Source organism: Aythya fuligula, chromosome 1 (assembly GCF_009819795.1).
Source record: "Aythya fuligula isolate bAytFul2 chromosome 1, bAytFul2.pri, whole genome shotgun sequence".
Taxonomy (NCBI): Eukaryota; Metazoa; Chordata; class Aves; order Anseriformes; family Anatidae; genus Aythya; species Aythya fuligula.
In genome coordinates this window covers 180,093,529-180,114,029 of record NC_045559.1, presented here as the reverse complement: position 1 = coordinate 180,114,029, position 20,501 = coordinate 180,093,529, and the positions used below count along the sequence as shown (strand labels likewise).

Below are 20,501 nucleotides of genomic sequence, written 5' to 3'. Positions count from 1 at the left end.
TGCTGGTGGACAAGTAAGTCGGTAAGAATGCCATGTCAAAAGTTCCCTCATGACACTACGATGTTTACGAGCCGTGAGACAGCAGCTGAGTTTTAGGCAGTGATCTCACTGCATGATCACATTTGAATATATATATTTTTAATCATTTTTTAGGAAAAATCTAGCCTGTAAACATTAAAATAAATGATTTATTTGCTTGTTATTGTCTTTGTAGATGCATCTAATATTCCTAGACACACATGCGATATATATGTGCGTATATATATATATATATAAGCCCTGGTGCCCTTATACAAATGCTTCTCGCAGTTATAGGAGATTAAAATGTGTTCCCTTGATTATTTCTTTTTATTTTTCTTGGGGAACACATGCACAGATAAACACATACTGTTTCAAAATCCTATAGGTTACTGACTTACCTAGAAGTAACCTGTCTCATGAAACAAATTCATGAAAAGATACACTTCCATCAAGGAGCGTCTGAAAGCAAAAGTGGATGCTTCAAAAGACAGTGCATGAACCAACTGACAGAGGAAAATGTTTGTGGTTCCTTATATGTCTGTGGTATAACTTGCTGGAAGAGGCTTGGCAATGATTTTATCTTGACACTTGTGGTTCTTCAGATGTTAAAGTCCTTCTGAGTTCAAGGTGTGCCTTTGCTGTGTCAACTCATCCAACAGGTTAATGGCATTGGAATCTTTGTTCAGGCTGGTAGCAATATCCAATTTCAAGTTGGGATGCGATCTTTCTAATAATGGAGTTTTCTTTACATGCTTAAATATAATTGCTCACATCTGTGATGGCATGCACCTGTGAATGCATGTTTTATCTCTTAATTTTTTAAAAAATTAAACCTGTCTAAATCTGTCTAATCTGTCTAAAGCAGATTCTTGACATGGAGAAGGAAGATCCTGGCTCCTGGAAGCTTGGTCAGAAGTAAGGGACGTCTGGGAAGAGGGAACACCAACAAAATAGGGCAGAAGCTAAGGAGGGAAACTAGGTGTCTAAAAACATGTGAAGATCTGTTTGCTGACTATCGACAAGAAGAAAATGACTTGACAAGAAGAAAACAAACGTCTGAGCTATAATCTGTTTCAGTAAATGAACGGCCAACGTAAGATCTCCCCATTTTAACATGCTTTTACTTTCATTTGTATAACAATAGCCCATTTCTTTTACATTTCTTTGTTTAGTTACACGCGTTTACACAGCAAGCATGAAATGAATACAGCCATGTGACCTCAGGAAGAGAATCTTTTTTCCTTATCACAAATCCCCAAATTTTTCTTGTTCCCCTGAGAACTGCATGTACCAAGGGTCGTGTATTTTGGTCTCATAACCAACCTGAATGGTAACGAACCCCATTTCAGATACTAATAAAGTATGTTTGCAGGATTACATGTAGGTATTCCAGGAATGCAGTGTGTAAGTAAAACAGAGAAATCTTTTACAATTCCAACTTTAAAAGGTTAATCTTTTAAAGCCCCTCGGCGGCCTCTGTGAGCCTGTGTCCCCTCCACGCCCCCCAGACGGACTCAACTCGGCTCCCGCCCTGCAAGCTGCAGGATCTCGGGACCGTAGCCGGCACCACGCTTGTGGAGCAGGCACAGGGTGACTTTCTGTGTGTCTGTCGGTGTCTGTCTGTGTGTCTGTCTGTCACACAGCGCCAGCCTTGCAGGAGGAACCAAAGCCCGGGGAGCGCGTTTCCTCGGGAGCCGCTCCGCCGCCGCACGCAGCCATGGCCGACACCGCTGCCCCGCCGCAGGTCGCAGCCCCGGCGGGCCCCGGCATCAACCCGCTGGCCCGAAAGCTCAACAAAATCCTGGAGACACGGCTGGACAACGACAAGGTGGGGACACGGGCTCCGGCACCGCCGCTGAGGGGGGCGAAGGGGGCGGCAGAGCTGGGCCGGGGGCCGCAGGGCCCCCGCGGGCTCCCCGAAGGGAGAAGGGAGCCCCCTGCTCTGACCCAGGGGGCAGGCAGGGGTCTGCAGTGGGAATTGGGGATAAAAGTTGGGTTTTGGCCCCTTTGGGTATGCCCCGCATCGCTGCCCGTGCTGGGGACGCTGGTGCCACGTAGTTGGGGTGGCACCGCTGAGGCTTCTCCGGGTTTAGGTGTTTTGTAGTCATGTTTTAACCAGCTGTGACCCTTCTGGTTGAAGCTGTTATCAAGAAAAAAAAATAGGTAAGAGTCTGTTAAAACACATACAAAGACGAGAGACCTGAGCCAGCAGTGTGTCCAGGTGGCCAAGAAGGCCAACGGCATCCTGGCTTGTGTCAGGAGCAGTGTGGCCAGCAGGAGCAGGGAGGTGATCGTCCCCCTGTACTCAGCTCTGGTGAGGCCGCACCTCGAGTACTGTGTTCAGTTTTGGGCCCCTCGCTACAAGAAGGACATGGAGGCCCTGCAGCGTGTCCAGAGCAGGGCTACAAAGCTGGTGAAGGGCCTGGAGCACAAGGCCCTTCACCAGGAGCGGCTGAGGGAGCTGGGGGTGTTTGGGCTGGGGAAGAGGAGGCTCAGGGGAGACCTCATTGCTCTCTGCAGCTGCCTGAAGGGAAGGGGTGGGGAGCTGGGGGTCGGCCTCTGCTCACAGGTAACCAGTGACAGAACCAGAGGGAATGGCCTCAAGCTGTGCCAGGGAGGTTCAGGTTGGCAATGAGGAGACATTTCTGCTCAGAAAGAGCAGTCAGGCACTGGGACGGGTTGCCCAGGGAGGTGGTGGAGTCACCGTCCCTGGGGGTGTTCAAGGAGAGGTTGGACATGGTGCCTGGGGACATGGTTTAGTGGGTGACACTGGTGGAAGGGGGATGGTTGGACCAAATGATCTTGAAGGTCTTTTCCAACCTTCATGATCCTGTTATTCTATACTGTACCTTTTTGTCTAAAGCAGTGAATTTGGGGTGGCTGCAGGCTATGCAACGTGCTTCTTTGTAACCTACTGAAATATTAATTTCATTTGCCCTTCTACTTTTTAGGAAATGCTGGAAGCACTCAAGGCTCTCTCAACCTTTTTTGTTGAAAATAGCTTGCGGACCCGAAGAAATTTGCGTGGAGACATTGAACGACGAAGCTTAGCCATAAATGAAGAATTTGTCCACATATTCAAGCAAGTTAAAGAGGTAGCAGTTTTACAGTTTGATTAGCTATCTTGTCAGAGTACTGCTGTATAATTTTAAAAAAGAAAAAAGGGTTATGAGAAATCATTATTTTTTCCTAGACAAATATACATTTACAATAAAAATGTTTAATCGTTTATACCATTTGATGAAAACATTGCACACAGGTGATATTTCAAACAAACAAAAAAAGATTCAGGCGAACATTGATCTTTAGGGGTGCTTTCTCTCCATTGATTATATAGAATCATCAGGCCAGCTCAGGTTGGAAGACACTTCAGAAGATCATCAGGTCCAACCTTTCATGGGAAAAGGAGGGCCTAGATGAGATTATCTGGCACCCAGTCCAATTGCATCTTGTAAACCTCCAGTAAAGGGGATCTGCCATGTACCATTGATTTTTCTAGGTGAACAGAACTAACTCCTTCAGTTTTTCTGCAGAGGGCAGGTTCTCCAGCCCTTTGGTTGTCTTCATGGCCTTCCTTTGGACTCTCTCTTACTGTTATTTTAACTTATTTAGGAGCTTGAGAGTATAAATGAAGATGTTCAAGCGATGAGCAGCTGCTGTGAAGATATGTCCAGTCGTTTAAAGGTAATATATGAATAGATGTGCTCTGCGTATTTTTCTTTTTAGGATTTAACTATTTTCTTTTAGAAGAATAGTTATTTTGGAGGATTAACAGTGACACAGATGTTTCACTAGTATGTGTATTATGTATTTTAAAATATTAATGTTTCTTTTTACTTGAAAAATGTGTTGAGGAAATTATTTTGCTTTCTTCCAAGTTCAAATTTTGAACATAGCAATATACTTCTCTGAGAATATCAAGGTAGCATTTGTGTTTGAGTGGAGAGAAAATATTTCATTAGATTACATGTGTGATAGATTAAAGGGTTAACTATTTTTGTGGTTTTTGATTTAAAATTTGAATCATTCACACCGACTAAAGCTGTTGAATTACATGTTCACATAAATACATCAAGTATATTTATAAGAAATTATCTTGTTATCCATTGAGCAAGAACAGTCTAGTGTACCATCTTGATTCTGTTGGTTTTGTTTCATAACATGTCTCAGGATGCCTTTGTGCAACAAAAGCAATTTGTTCCATATTAATCCCGAAGCCACAATGTAGGTGTTTCATAACACGTTGCTAAATCTTATCTGGTTTCAATGTACAAGTTCAATATTCAGAACAGTCATGAGTTTAAAAGGATTATGGATACTGAAGTGTAGATGTTTGCCAAACCAAATCTGTTCTGAGTACAGCACATAAATTGTAGCGTGTGAATGAGGATTCTTCACTAAAGTCTCCTGTGATAACCTTTCCTTTTTCCCCTGATGTGTACTCAAAAGGTAATTAAGTGAAGAGGTTTCATGGAAATGATACGTAATCCTCCTGAGAATGCTTGTAGTTTGATGAACTTGTGCCAAAAAGTGTGAGAATACAGTTAGCCCGCTGCAGTACTTAATTTTCAGTTTTGGAAAGCGATGAGTAATGTAGCTCTGAGGTCTGACATCTCTTTGAATGCTGTTAATCTGGATGTATTCCCTAATGCAGTTCAGGAGCAGTTTGACTAAACTGTCAGATGTAGAAATGAGTTGAGTGTCCATGCAGCTTTTTGTTCTTTTCTGTCTTTAGATCATGAAGTGTAGCTGTCATCTGTGATTTTTTTTTTTTTTCTTTTTATGCTAGAGCCATCCCACGACGATCTCTTTTTCTGGTAAAATCAGTAGGTAGTTTTGTGCTGTGCCCCAGAGGAGGTTTCTGCTAGTGCCCTTTAGCACTCACAACTTGTCTTAATTCAACACATGTTTTCTTTAGCTGTATGAATAGAAAGTAAGTTAACAGGGCCAGGAATTAGCACTTGGTTGTCAAACATTCTGCTGTTTTATCTGTAATAGGACATCAAGACTTCCAAGCATGTGTTCTAGTTGAATAAGAAGGCATCAATGTACTAAGAATAGAGAGAAAACAACCTATGAATAGGAATATCGATAGCATATAAGGCATAAGAGTGCTTAAAAAGTAGCATATTAAGAGAGCAGAACAAATATAAGATATGAAAGGGACTGTATTCATTAATCAGAAAGCTCTTTACCTTTTTTGTTTTGTAAGGTTGTGGTATCATGCAGTCCAAACAACAGGCTGGTGTGCAAATAAGAATATATATAATGACAAAAATATGTATAGATAAGATTGTTGTTTTCTTTTTAATGCCTGAAAATTGGGAGAGTTGAGAAATACTTCAAATGTATTATATATTTTAGAAATTGTGTAATGCATTTGACATGTTTGTGCTTTTCACATTCTTGATGATTCTAATTGTATTCTAGGCAGCAAAGGAACAAACCCAGGACTTGATAGTAAAAACAACAAAGCTCCAAGCAGAAAAGTATGTATGCCACCTTATTTATTTCTTGAAAACATGAAAATAGTGATGTAATTTTATTTTAGGTTTGGTACTGCCACTTTTATTTTTGTGTAAGGACTGTTGGTGGGTTTTTTTTTTGCATTTGTATGTTGTTTTTAACACTCTCCTGTGTTCGTAGCTCAATTAGAATAAAAATTTAGAACTCTTAAGTTTATTACTAAAGGATACAAAAAGCTAAGAATATGTTAATGCTTATTGTCATAAAAATTGACCTTTTAGGGAAGAGAAACAGTTATAGTTGTACAGTGTGCTGAGTAGGGATTTGCTTTACCTATGTCAGTTGATGATGTAAGTTAAATAATTTTATAATAGATACAGTCCTACAAGATCAAAATTCTTTAAACATTAGTATGTTATTTTGCATTTTGGACTTAAATTTTTAGAGTAGAGTTTCAGAAACTTTAAACTTAGAATATGTTATTTGGTAACAGTTAAGGTTTGTTGACTTTTATTTTAATTGTCTGAAGTTAGTTTTTTTTCCTCCGGTTTGGTGTTCCTGTAGTGTAATGCCAATGACTGTCTGATTGGTATTTCCTGTATAATTCAGAGACATGCACAAATTTTGTGCAATAGATACAAAAGTATCTATTATTTGCTGTGAGCTTTTTCATGTTACAAAGAAACATTTGTTACATGAAGGACAATCACTGAACAAAACAAGGTGTGTTCATCTCATTCAAGCGAACTCCTTCAAGCTACGAATACGTAAATAGAGAGAAATTGTTGGCTGTTATTTTTGTTTATTTTATTTTTGTGCTCTAATATTTGTGCAAGGAAGAACAGTGTAGGTTTAGACTTCACAGGAAAGGTAGTAGGGAGGGAAGGAACTGGGATTTGTACTTTTAAAAAGTTTGTGACCTTGGGGTAATTCCTGTACTGATAAGACCTTACCAAAAGTAGTTCAGCACTGAGTCTTGCATTAGTTTTGTGGGCTTTGTGGTGGTGTTAATGCTTTACATCCATTAGAAATCACTCTTGTGCAGGGACTGGACGTAAGAAGAGAGTTGGTTTATGACCTACTTTTCCATCTTTAAAGCTAACTGTGAAATATATAGGTACCTTAATGAGCCTAATGGAGACCACTTTTTTCCTTGGTTCTCCAGCTTCTTGTGAAAGATTTGTATTTTGCTATTTTCAGTATTTTTATTCATAGGAAGAAGATGATAATAGCCCATGACAGGTTCATGTAATCTTTATCGTTTTTATGGCTAAGGCATCTTGTTTTACAGCTTTAGCCTTTGTCAGTTCAGAAGGATGAATCTCCTTCCTTTACCAACTTTCTTGTGAAAATTATATATAGCTCACTAGAGATTAGAAGTAATTATTTCCAGCGATAAGTTTCTAGTAGAAGTTATGACATTGGATAGCTCTGGGTGTACTTTCAAAATTAATGGGTTCATGTTGTGGACTTCAGTAGCAAGTGGATTACCTCCTGTGAGAGTCTGAATGTGAGGTTAGAGTATAATCTGTACATAGTATAAAGTCGAATGTACAATAACTGCATAAAGTACAGTACTGGTTGGTATAAAATGAAGGATTTGGCAAAATGATGGTTTAAGTAAGTGAGCAGAAGTCGGGGCTTAGAAAGGAGAATTATGCAGACTGTACATCAGTACTTCTACAATATATTCCTTACAAAATAACTTACTTAAAAGGCTTCCTGCAAACTAACATGTCAGGTACAGAACATCCCTCTAGCATGAGGAGAAAAAAATGTAAAGGAAGTAACCTGTCCTTAAGGCACTCTGTGACCTCAGAGTGCACACCTAGGAAAAAGTTGTATTTTGAAAGGCAATTCTGTAAGCATACCGTGAAAGCACTCACACTAGCAGTAGCCAAACAGTATTTGTCATTTTACAATGTAATGGTTGTGGAAGACTCACAGTGCCGTTTATTAACAAGGTTAACTTTTTTTTTTTCCCCTGGCTAAATTTATGGCAATTTTAAAGAAGAGTTGTTGTTGTTGTTATTAATTTTATTTTGTCAAGCCACAAAGAGAAGGCTGTTTTGTTCCATGTGAGATACCTGAGTCATCTCTTCTTTTGACTCATTGTTTCTTCTTACGCATCTCTGTGATTTAAATCAGGCACAGGAAGAGACCTCTTTGATCAAATGTTCAGGGTTTTTTGAAAAGCTGAATACTTGCCTACAGTCCGAAAAAATACAGGTCTTGTATTTTCAACCCTTCACCTTAACAGGCAACATTTCTTAGACAGAAAAAGAATAAAAGGTGAAACTGGGAGGCCATACCTTCTTTTCTGAGGGTTGTCCTAAAATGCTGATTGCAATGCAGAGAAAGTGAAAGCTGGGCCCATCCAAAACCAGGGCAACTGAAACAGTGAGTCTAAAGCAAGAACAGTCAGTCTAGAAAGCGGCAGTAGCTGCTGAGGATATTCATTCTTTAGAATTCTTCCTATAAGAATGAAGATGTCCCTTTTCTTACCTTACTGAGGAAGTTACAGAACTCATCTGCAAATTTCATCAGTCCCAAATTTCTACTTCTACCCTCTGTGGTCCTACCATTTATTTTATTATAGGCTTTTCACAAGAAAATGAGTTAGTTAGAAGTTGATGAAAGTTCAGTATAATGTGTATTTGTATTCAAATAGGATTAGTATAGTAGATTTTTCTGTGTAATTTTTAACATCTAAATATTTTTTTCAAAACCAAATTCCATTTTGCATACTACAAATTTGTATTTATGAATTCTTTAAGTTCTTAAATCAGTGCTTTTGAATTAAATGTTTTTAAACGTTGCCCTGAAAAAATGGAATTAATGGTGTTATTCTTTTTTATATTAGTTATATACTTCTTTCTCCCACTAGTAGTTGCTGAACATTTTGTAATAGCAGAGATAAATCTTTCATTTTGCTGAACCAGATGTTTACGCTGTCCTTCAGGAAAGTTATTTTGGCTCTGACCTTCTCACAAAGTTCTACATTAAGTCCTCATCTCTTTTTACCTTTTTAGCTTTTTTTTTTTTTTTTTTTTTTAATAACTTCAGAAATCACACCATACTGGGTTTGCTGTACTAGCTATAGATGAAAAAAATAATTCCTTCTATCGTGATTAGCATTTATCTGATTTACTTCAGCTGACTGTTTCCTCCTATGAGGAAAATGTTTTGATTTGATTCATTGTTCTAAAATTGAAGGAAGGCAGTAAACTTTCAGATGAATTTCATATATTTAAGGCAATTAGGGAATTACTTTTTTTAAAACGTGTTGTTTTTGTATCTGACAAATTTTAGGGAAAAAGAGCTGGTATCTTCACTCAGATAACCTGATGAAGTTAGCAAGTTACCTATGTTAGGTACTAATAGAGTTAGTAGTTCAGAGTTTTATTTACTTCCCTTCATTTTCGAAGAACATAGTTTTATGTAACTGTTAGCCCTTGGTTTGATCAAAGATGTCTCATCTTTCTGTACTCTTAAGGCTGTTTTCAGTAAATGACAGGTGGAACCTTTGACTTGGGTAAGCATTCTTCATGCCTGACCTGTTCTCAGGGAAGTAAATTTTGTCAAAAAGTGTTGCAATTAGTATCAAGTTTAAATCAAATTGCAATTAGAAGAACAATGTTGACTGCAAAATCAGGGAAAGGCTTTCTAACTGCAGTTGTAACTTTATTCCCTGAGATACACAAAGCAAATACGTAAAGGAAGCATTGAAATACTGTGGTCTGTTTTCTTAGATTGCAGTGGTTTTTGACCTTGCAAACGTAAGTATCTCTTCAGAATTTTCCCTATGTGGCTTTTGAACCTGCATAGTCTGTTTTTTTCTCTCTTTTTTTTTTTTTTTTTTTTTTCCCCAAGAACAGTATAATAACTGTGAAATATGAACACTTTTAACTGAGAATGCTTATTCATGCTTTTGGCTTTGCCAGGTGTTCTTTCTCTCCTGCAATACTTGCAGAGGAGTGGCTGTGTCAGTGGTTCCATGCAGGGATTTGGTTTATTATGGTCACCTGTTATTTTTTTGCATAGTTTTATCACTGTTGTTAACTGTACTTCCATTTCCTAAGTTCCATTTTCATGTTCCTAAGCTTCCTACCTGAACTCCTGGTTGCTTTTTCTAGCCTCTCGAATTTGTGATTTGAAGGTGCAGTGGTCCCTCTGCAGCATCATGTAGGTAATGAGCTATTTGGGACTTCCTATGTTGGTAACATGCACGATTAAGACACTTGGTTAAATAGCTGGGGAAGAAAATAAGATGCTCATCTCAGATTTCAGTTAAAGCTATGGCATTCTCAAATTGTTTGCTAGTTGAAATAGTTGTATTGTACATTAGAAGCAGGGCAGTTTTCCTTCACATTACTTAGGTTATGGAATTTGCTTAATGTAGGAACTAGTTTTTGTTTTTTTTCTCTAGTGTCTTTAGAAATTAAGATCACAACTTGATAGAACCACGCAATGTGAAATAGTGTAGTCTAACCCATTTAGCCCATCTCTCTACAACATAAGATTAATTTATTGATGTTCAGTGATGTGGAGTGTTTAATAGAATGTTTTAATGTATTTCATAATAACCTTCAATAATAAAGAAAAACTGCAGTAGTTAATTTTGGCAATTTCTGTGAACCGCTGAAAATCCTCTTCAGTATCTTCAGTAAATTGCTGTACATTTACTTTAGCAGGCTAATATTGCTTTCAGGTTGCATTAGGCTTTGTATGTATAGTAAAGAGTAATTTGTTTTCAAACAACATCTGCTGCTTCTTAAAATATGTGGGTTTGTTTATTCCCTTTGCTAATAGGCTGACAGAAAAATGATCATGTTCCTTGAAGTGTGATTTTTTTTTTTTAATAAAAGCTTTCTGTGACTTGTCAGTTCTCTTGCTGTATACAAGTTTAATTCTTTTTTTCTTCTTTGTATGAAGCCAAAAGCCTACTTGCAGTACAAACTTCTTTACCTTACACTGGGAGCAAGTTTCCTGGAGCTCAATACAATTCCAGAACCAAAGAAATTACAGTGCAGTTCCAAAATTTTGTGTACAGAATGGCAGAAGCCTGGCTTCATAGTAGTGCTACCAGCTGTTTAATGTAAGGTGTTTTGCAGGATTGTTTTTGAGATTAGTCACAAATGACAGTTGTGGACTTAACAACTGAAGAATGACACCAGAAGATAAGTTACAATGTAAAAGTAAATAAAAGTAAAAAGACTTATAAAAGTAAATAAAAGTGATTTAGTGTATGCAAGTGTGCAGGGAGATCACAAGGAGATTTCTTCTGTAAAGAAAGAAGACCATAGTCTGAAAACTGTATAAAAGAATGAGAATGGAAATGGATTGGACAGTTATTTTTGAGACAGGCTAAAAGATTGCGGGGCTTTCATTGAGATTATGCCCTTGAACAGCGTTACACATTATCTTACATTGCTAATTTCTATTAATTGTAATCTTAAATGGAGCAAAATGTGTTTCAGTGTTAGAGTCCTTATTAGTTCTGTTGATACTGGAAAATTAGTTTTTGTAGTACTAGTATTGTTTTGCTTTTTTTTTAAAAAAAAAAAAAAAAAAAGGTGATTTCTATTTTGAAAAGCAGCATGTACTTCAATTTGTTTTAATTGAATTATGTTGAAACTTGCTATTTATTTAAATTCAACAGCCACGGTTCTTGGAGTTCAGTGAATGATTTGAGTGTCACCTCAGTGCTCAATGCAAGGTCAAAAGCCTTAGGAAAAATGCTTCTCAGTGAACATCTGCTGCTTCAATAGCACTGCTTCAATATACTACAGGTCTCTCATGCTTGTCTCTTAGGGATACTTTTCCATTTTCTTTTCTGTTTTCAGAAACAACTTTTTTGTCATAGTCAATTTGGAAGTGACTCAGGCAGTTCAGCACTATTTGTAGGAGGTTTGGAGAGGTATGCTGAGAAAAGTGGCGATCTGGTGGTTTGCATTAAGGAGATATATTTCATGGCATGACCTATTGAAACTTGTAGTTACATTTATTCCTGTGAAAATTCTTCATGAGAAAAAGCAGTAATTGCCTAAAATGAATTATAATTTTGGGTGTGTGTGTGTGAGTTTTTGAAATTGTGCACCTAGTTTCCTTTCCTGATTTGTACCACAGTAAAGCATAGGTGATGGGGCATAACGCAGGAATCAAAGCAGCTGTAATGAACCTGAAGGCAAAAAAAAAAACAAACTAATTTGTCACGTTCTGGCCATGAGCAGAAAAAGGGGGAAAAAAAAAAAAGGGCCTGATTTGATTTCCTATGTGCTCAATCCTGTATTCGCATGAGGCATATTCTTGATCAATATGAAATGAGGCATGGATTTACAGATGGAGAAACATTTCTCAGAAGTGCGCAGTCAGTTATATGATAGCATTCCTGACTGATATTTGTGTGATCTGCTCTTAGGAGAAAAGTCCCCGAGCAGAGAGCCCATGGTGTTCCCTGGAAATTGATTTGGGTTCTTTGTTGTTTCCCTAATATCTGATTTAGTTTTCCTTTTGCTGCTGGTTAAGCTCTGATACTACTCCAAGTCAATACAGAGAACAGCGTGCTGTTTCCATGCCTTTGGTGACATTTTACAATTTGATAACAAATTCAAAGACTAGACCAAGCAGTCCCATTTCAAATGCTGTTCTATCAGATCATATAAAAAATGTGCTGAAGATATCAGCCCATTTGATGTGACAGTATCTCACCTCTACAAGATGCAAAAGAATCTATCTACTGGAAACATGCTTCTTTAAATTTAATCTCTCTTCACAGGTTAGAAACCATGTATTGTATCTTAACAATTGCTAAACACTGATATATCTAGTAAGTATATACCTCAAATGACTGCTGTGAAGTTCTGCATGTGAAAATCTTATCCAGACTGTTCTGTAAACACAGATGATGTCCATAGAAAGCCTGATGGTTATGTCAGGGAAAAACAAAAAAACAAAAAGCTCTGTGACTTTATTTAGAGCATATAAGCTTTTTAATTCTAGTGTTTAGTAATCGGACAAGATTTGAATCATTTTGGTGCAGTTAATATCTTACGTTGTTAACCTTTCCATTTACCATTTTTGATTTTATTTTTTAAATCCATTTGTTTTTAGAGTGGAATGTATTATATAGCACAGCTACTGCATTGCAGGTTTACTGTCTTTAGATTGGGACTTCAGCTTGGAGAAACCTAAGTTCAAGTCCACTTTCCTGCTTTCAGCTCTCATTTGCATAACGTCTTTCAGAAACTCATCAACAGAGAAGTACTTAATTATTTTTGCATTTTGTTCCTGCTGCTGTTCTTGGAGCACTTACCTTAAAAGCTTGTTGGTCTTTCAAGCCTTTTCCTCATTTCCCACTTAATTCTTAGATGTAAATCAACCATTTGCTCATCTTGTTCTTGATCTTAAAGGATACGTGTATTTTATTTTTTTCCTTATATGTCTTCAGACAACAGTCATCTGTCCTCTCAGCTTCCATCTGAGGAAGATTCTTAGGCAGACCATCTTGAAGTCTCCTCTCATAAAACAGGTTCTCCATTCCCACTGTCCCTGCTAGCTCTGGTCTGATGGGAGTCCATTGTTCTTGAACACAGATAATCGGGTTTATGATGCTTTCCAGATGAGGTCTCACTAAAGCTTTCTGTAATAATAATGCTATTTTTCTTTATCCTGGAAATACGTTAGACAATTCACTGTGTGCCTTCCTGGTTTTTACTCTAGCAGAAAATATAATAATTATATTCTAAGATGGAATTGGTCACCAAACACCTTCACATAATGACTGTGTTCTCTTTTTAATAAAAGATGTCTGTTTGACAGTCAAAATGTACCATAAACATTTGTTCTACAAATGCATTTTTACTTATACAGCTGGTACTTTTTTTTAGGAATGGATACTTGTGTGTAGGTTTTTTGTTGTATAATTGCATATATTTGCCTTCCACAAAAACATCATAGAAAAGTAATTGTTCCAGCCTCTGCTGAACAGCACTTATAGTTGTTGAAGATGGCTGTTATTTTTTTGAGTTAAAAATACTAAAGATATCTTTTGAGTCTTTAAAAATATGAACGTTGAGTCCTCAGTAGTGCAAAATGAAGGACTTTCAGAAAATTATGCTCTGCCTTCCTAAGAAAAGGACGCTAGCGAATTGTTATAGTATGCTTTGGTGGTAAGATAGAATTAAATTTTGGGGAAGTCTGTTTCTCCTCCACCTCATTTTTCGAGCTGTCTAGGTGATAATCCTAACAAACAGTGTGCATTTGTATTTAGTTTGAGGGAAAAGTGCATGAAGTGCATAGTTTTCCCAGCCTTTTGAGTTCTCTTGCAAAAGAATTCTGTCTCCGTGGTAACGATTAAAACGGGGGAAATTGCTCTTTGTTGGAGTCCTGTCCCCCATCCAAGCTCAAAAGTCCACCAGTGCTTGGCACTTCCCTGCTTTGCATCAGCGCTGTGCTCCCGCGCCCTGTGAGCCTTTATGCAGGGGTAACTTTTGTAGGAAAACAACCAACCATCCTCCGGGATGACAACACACTTTGGCTTTTCTTCTTCTGTACTGTGCATGCCAAGAATACAGTGTAGAAATGTTTAGGTTGACAGAAAGGGCTGGGGGTCTCGAAGTCCCTGAATGTCTCCACGGATCCCAGTTCCTGTGGGATGTAGGCAAAGTGGCCTCATTGCAGCTTTTCTTGGGGCTTTGCACAGCACTTAACCCAGTGAAATAACTGTAGCAAGCTTGAGAGATACTGTAATCAATTTCCCTGGTTTAATAATATTCATTAAATTCTAGTTAAAAATCTGTTTATCTCTGAGGAAATACCGCTGTCATTTAATACCCGTGTGAGAGTGTTGGTCTCATTAATACTGGGTGCTGCCAGGTAGAAGGCAAGGGTACAAAACACACATGTTTTGCTACTGATCAGTCATCTTGTAGGAAACAGGATCTCTTTCTCATGCAGATTGATAATCAAGACAATTTACACAGTAAGTGTAAGCAGGGATGGCTAACCTGGTTTTTGAAACTGGATTCAAGCAGGTCGTTGAAATGCCATGTCTTTTGCGCAGGGCCCAAATGAACTAGCTATATCAAAAGTCAAAGATGTGTGCTTGTGGATTTAGGATAGATGCTTTTCATCACTTCCAAATCACAGTCTTGAGAAAAATACATGAAGCGTTGCTGCCACCTTGAGGTGGTTATTTAAGGCTTACATCGTGGAACTTTTAACTTAGCAGTATGTTAGACAACAATGTATTGACTTTTTTTTTTTTTTTGTAAGTAGATTGCTGAGAATGTGCAGAGTGGGCCAATGAACAGTTATGGCAGGGGTTAGCCAAGGCACAGCCAGAGATGGGAATGGCTTTAAAGCATGAATTTTGATGGAGCCTTGTTCTTTGTAGCAGTGGGAAAAAGAGAAAAGAAAAAAAAAAAAATAGGAGGGCTGTGTAGAGTGAGGACTTGCAGAAGGAGAGAGATTTGGTAGTGAATTTCTGTGTGATTTCTCATTTGCAGGATTTTCCTTTACAGGAATAAATGGGGCACAGAATCCCAGAGCTGACTAACAGTGCCTTTATGTATGTTTCCTGACTCTGGGCCTTGTACTTTGGAAGTCTACAACACTAATTCCAACAAATAAGCAAAACAAACTGAAAAAAAATAAATTGTATGCCTGGTATACTGCACTTCTTAAAACCAGATTTCACCCTGCCCCAGTTTGGTGAAACTGTACAGGCTACTGCTGAAAGCTCCTGTAAAAATATATTTTAAAAATCTGACAAATGAGATATAATTGTAAATGGAAATATTTTGTAAGAACTTTTAAAAAATCTTTATGCTCAGACCAAATGCCTCTACATCCCAGTTGTTCCTGTGTTTACAGGAGATCTCATTTCTTCAGCTGAAACCAAAGATAATTTTGCATTTGTTTTTTTCAGCCTTTTTTATCTTCTTTCTCTTCCCTAAAGGGAAGGATAGTCCAGTGTAAATCTACTCAGATTTGTAGTTAGTTATAAAATAGGAACCTCCCTCACAAGAGAAGAGAGCAACTAATCAAAGGTAATTCACTGAGCAACACTGGCTGTTGTTTCAACCGAATCCAGTGCTGGTGACATTGATGGATTAAAATTCCTCATCACAGTAGCGTGGAGCAGCAACGCGTTGCTGAAAGCACCAGCATTTCATGAAATCTGAAGTGTCCATGCCTGATTTCCAATTTGAGTAGCTAAGGCATATGCATTTAGTTTATGTTTATATGCATTGGGAAGTTGTCAATGTAAAGGCATAAATACCACATCTGCATTGGACCCTTGTGAAACCTGACATATCATTTAAAGATGCGGTATTAAATCATGAGAGGTTTTGGTTTTCTGTTTTGTTTACATTTTTTCTATGTAACTTAAATACTGGGCTTTTTGTTTATTTTCTTTTCTGTTAAGCAGTTTTGGATTTTATACTCCTTTCCTTTTCGCTTTTCTGTATGCTATGACAATTGCAAAACATTTCGTTTGACCTCTGAAAAAGTTTGCACAACTGCAGGGTGGGAAGGTCATCGACATCTACAGAAGGGAAGTCTGTTTTCTGTGCTGCTTCAGCTGAATGCAGTCCAGAGAGTAGTTGGATAGTAGAGAACTGGTAAATAAGTAAAAGCTTCATTTTCAAGCTTTGGTCTTGTAAGAAAATTTAATTATGGCAGCCAGTATTAGAAGTGGACCTTTCTGTCTTACCACTCTATTATAGCAGCGTATTTATCTTGCAATAAGTACACTAGAAGCTGAAATGGTCTTAATGTTGTGACAGCACTTGTTTCTGTGCCTAGAAAACAAAAGTATTTATTTCACAGAATATTCTGTACCCAAACCACAGTTTGAATTTCCGTTGCTAGTGGAATTCCAGTCCCTCCCTGTGGAATAAAGCGAGATTCATTTGGGTCCTTCTGTGGTTGTAAGGTGTGTGACAAAACGCCTGCTGCTCACAAGATGGAGTTTGGATATTAAATCCCTGTTGTGTTTATTTCAGGAAGGGTAACTAAGAAGGCAATTAGCCATTACATTTTGATTGCTTGTGAGATTAGTACATTTGTATCCCATCAGTATATTGTTAAACAGAAATGCATCTCTTCTGCAGAATAGTAGATTAATCTAATGATCATTTTCTCATTTTGGATGCTGCAGCTTTTTGTGTCTTTCTGAGAACATGAGCTGAAAGCCCATTCTTTCCTGGATGAATTTGAAAGGAGATAATTGCAAGCATTAAATTGTAGAAGCACAAAGTATCAGGATTAGATATCTTGTGTTACAAATGCTAAGGGAATATTTGTAAAGAACTTCATAGTTTTCAGATGCGTTAACTTTGCGTTGTTTTACTCAGTAATATATTTAAGGTAATGGAAAATTGTACATGAAGATGCAACTCAAGTGTTTGATGGCAAATGTACTATTAGAATTTAATAGCATTGGTTTCTAATGCTTATTATATTTCCAAAGGTATGAATATGCAAAATGAGTCGGAGATAAGGATTAAAAGCTAATGTCCTTTTCACTTTGTTTTATTACAGTCAGCGACTAGAAATGAAAGCACAAGTTGCAGATGCATTCATAGCAAAATTCCAGCTGACACCGGATGAAATGAACCTCCTTCGAGGCACAAAAGATGAGCCAATTACCGAGGTAACTCAGCAAACATTAAAAGCTTTGCCCTGAACTTAAATATAAAAAACATCCTAGCTGAATTGTACATGAGATCTTATTATCAGTTTTGTAGCTTCTTTTTTTAATGGAGGAATGTACCTTTTAACACAGTGGTAAGTTTCTGATGAGTTTGAAATGTGCAATGAAAGATTCTAGTAACAAGAAAGAAAATCAGCATTAAGTTCTAGTTTGTATAATGAGTTTATGGGGCAATAAGAGCTATCGTGTTTCTACACTTCAAAAAGGCTTTTATGGAACCTCAATTTTTAGCTAAGATGTTTTAAAATTACTACACGCTCGACTAAAGCAAATGAGAAATTTGGTTGTCTTCGGTAATATGTAGTACTGCCCTTGTTCATGTGCATCTATATGTATATATTGGTATTCAGGAACTTGAAATAATAGAATTTAGAATTTTCTCTCATTATTGTTTTGTTGATGAAGCTATTAGGTACCAATTCACTTTTAGCAACCTTCCAAAACAAGTTTTTGAATCTGTTCTTCTTCTTTTTTTTTTTTTTTTTTTTTTTTATAAGAAGTCTTATTGTTCTGCAGTACAAGCAAACTGAATAATGAGAGCATTGAGTATCATTAATAGATTTTATTATTGTAGTTGCATGGAAACCTTTGCTTTAACTCAGACTATCTGCTGAGATGCAGTATCTCATTTCCACAGGCATCCTGTTTGCAGTTAAAGCATTATTAAAGACATGGAACAGATAACCATAAACAATGCTAATGAAAGCATAAATGGAATGTGTTAAATGATTATGCACTTGAGTAATTGCTGTATGCTTTTGTACCAACTACTACCATGAAAGAATATTCAAGCAACACTGTGCCATGTATTCAGTGCTTGGTTTGCAGCAGAACAAGTATTAGTCCTCGTGATACCTTGAGATACCTAAAAAAAATATGCAGAAGTAACTGAGGTATGATCCTAGCTGTGCTACTGAAGTTGCAGACTTCAGTAAAGTCATGTAGGTGCTTTTCACCTAGGATAGAATCAACCATTGTGTTTAGAACATCATGTAAGTCAGACTCCTGTTTTGGGGAGGTTTTTTTTTTTCCTGAAGAAAGAGTGATTTGGGTTTTTATAAACACATGGTCTTCAACATAGGTGGTGCAAGGCAGTATGTTAAATCATTGAGTACTTCACTTAGAGAAAATATGTATTTTTACATGACTTGAACCAGAACAGAACTCCTTTTTTCTGAGGTAAACTGTGCTCAGGTCAAAAAAGAAACATGCAGTTACATCTGAATTTTCTGGACTCTTTCCTAATGTCTGAAAGATGACTTCATTCATAAGACCCTGTTTGATAATGTTAGTATATTTCTATTAAGGCTCTCAAACAGTAACAAAATAACCTTTTTGTACAAATGTCCATCTAGAGTTTTTCTTGAGTTGTTTGTTGTTTTTTTTTCACTGATAGCAATAAGTTATTTGGGGTGAAAACATCCCTGAAATTCTCAGTTTAGTCTGTATGTGAAATGGAAAGTACAGAGCGCTAGAGGTGTGAACGAGATGTTACTGCTTTTTGACCCTCTTTTTATTTTATGTATTGGTTTAGGATTTTTTCAAGGCCTTAGGACGAGTAAAGCAAATTCATGATGATGTCAAGATTCTCCTCCGGACAAATCAGCAAAGGGCAGGGTGAGTGTTACTTGGAAGAGTGCAAGACAACCATTTGGTAGTTACAAGCAGAAGTTACAGCACGGTGTCATTTTTACTTTATATATCTGTATAGAGTATTTCACATCAAAATGAAGAGTAATAAAGTTTTTAAGTTTTCTTATTTTTCTAGTGGTACTTCTTATGTTTTCGCATGCCTATGGTAGTACTACTAAAAATAGTATTTGCAAATAAAATATTTTTATCATGTAGGTTGGAAATTATGGAACAGATGGCTTTACTGCAAGAGACATCTTATGAACGACTTTACAGATGGACTCAAAGTAGGACTACAATTGTTTTTATGTTTATGAATATTATGATGATGGTTCCTTTAATTTCTTGATGTGGATTGAACTCAGTAAAAACCCTTTCCAAGATTCATTAATGAAGCTTTGTGTTTGCTTTTGTAAACTAAATGATTAGCTGGAGATTCACCCCTTTTTGTCCTGTTTGTAAATCTGTATTATTTATTTCTGTTTTCAGATGTTTTTCCACAGAGAACAATATTTACAATTTGGTATTCTAAGCCAATTGTGAAGTGTATTGCATTTCATTTTCTTGCAGGTCACAAGGAAGTTGTTGTTTTTGACAATTTGCTAGTAACATTTAGTTTAGTGTGAGGAGTGGCTTATTGTTTAAAAACAAACAAAACCATATTGGATTGCATGATTTTTTGATTGATTGTAGGTGATTATTTTTTCACATGTTTTCTGGATCCAAGTCTCAGTGGTTGATAAAACATCTTGATAGTGTAAAATGTAGATGCTTTTGAATTATGTCTCTCTTCTCTGTTGACAGGAAGAGGTGTGAAAAAAGCTGGTGCAATAGGAGATTAATTTAATTGGCTATTCTTCTGTGGATACCAAAGTCTCAGATAATGTTTGCAGTTCCTCCTTAATGAAAATTAAGCATTATTATGCTGTTGTGTGATTTAGCCTATGCGATTTCCACATTCTTGTATGGAAAGTACAAGATTATATAGTTACAACACTAAAGCAAAACAAACAAAAAGCCCTCACAGCTTGGTTGCATACTTGCTCCCTTTTTTTCTCAGTAATTTACCTGTAAAGTGTCAGCCTTTTATAAAGGAGCCTAACAGAGTGTTGATGGTTGAATGAGTTGACACACATGGGTGCAACCACATAATAAGCTTCTTTTCATTGCTATTCTTGAGAATAGCGATGGGCATCCATTTTAGTCAAAGTACTGCTTAAGGAGAGAGTTTAATTACCTTAGTACAAACAAGGGCAGGTAGCATATTCTACAATTCAAAATCAGAAGCCTTTGAGTTTTTAACCCATTTTCTTGTTTATCAGCCTGGTATAAAAAGATACTGCAGTGTAAAGAAAGCACTTTTACCACTGTTATTTTATAGATGAGTGCAGGACTTTGACACAAGAGTCGTGTGACATTTCTCCAGTTCTTGCTCAAGCCATGGAAGCCTTACAAGATAGACCTGTCCTGTATAAGTAAGTAAACGTTCATCATCATCTCTAACAGAAATGAGCATTTTCAGCCTGTGAAACTTAAGTTATATCTCCATGAGTTGCAGTGCAAAGGACAGTGACAATTTAGTTAGCATCAGATTTAAAAATTAATATAAAATCACACTTCTCTAAATTCAAAAGTCTTTTTGACATAATTATGATACAGT

The 20,501-nt window shown here is 37.1% G+C and overlaps 1 protein-coding gene across 1 annotated transcript in view; it reads left to right on the top strand.

Annotated features, from left to right (window-relative positions):
- The first annotated feature begins 1,696 nt into the window (after positions 1-1,696).
- The window catches only part of COG6 (component of oligomeric golgi complex 6), a 51,233-nt gene continuing 32,428 nt past the window's right edge, over positions 1,697-20,501 (top strand). Inside the window, exons 1-8 of the mRNA XM_032196419.1 lie at positions 1,697-1,849; positions 2,973-3,116; positions 3,634-3,705; positions 5,452-5,510; positions 17,038-17,149; positions 18,744-18,826; positions 19,058-19,128; positions 20,223-20,316. Of these exons, the coding sequence (XP_032052310.1) occupies positions 1,739-1,849; positions 2,973-3,116; positions 3,634-3,705; positions 5,452-5,510; positions 17,038-17,149; positions 18,744-18,826; positions 19,058-19,128; positions 20,223-20,316 (746 nt within the window). The 5' untranslated portion in view covers positions 1,697-1,738. The remainder of the gene's footprint in view (positions 1,850-2,972; positions 3,117-3,633; positions 3,706-5,451; positions 5,511-17,037; positions 17,150-18,743; positions 18,827-19,057; positions 19,129-20,222; positions 20,317-20,501) is intronic.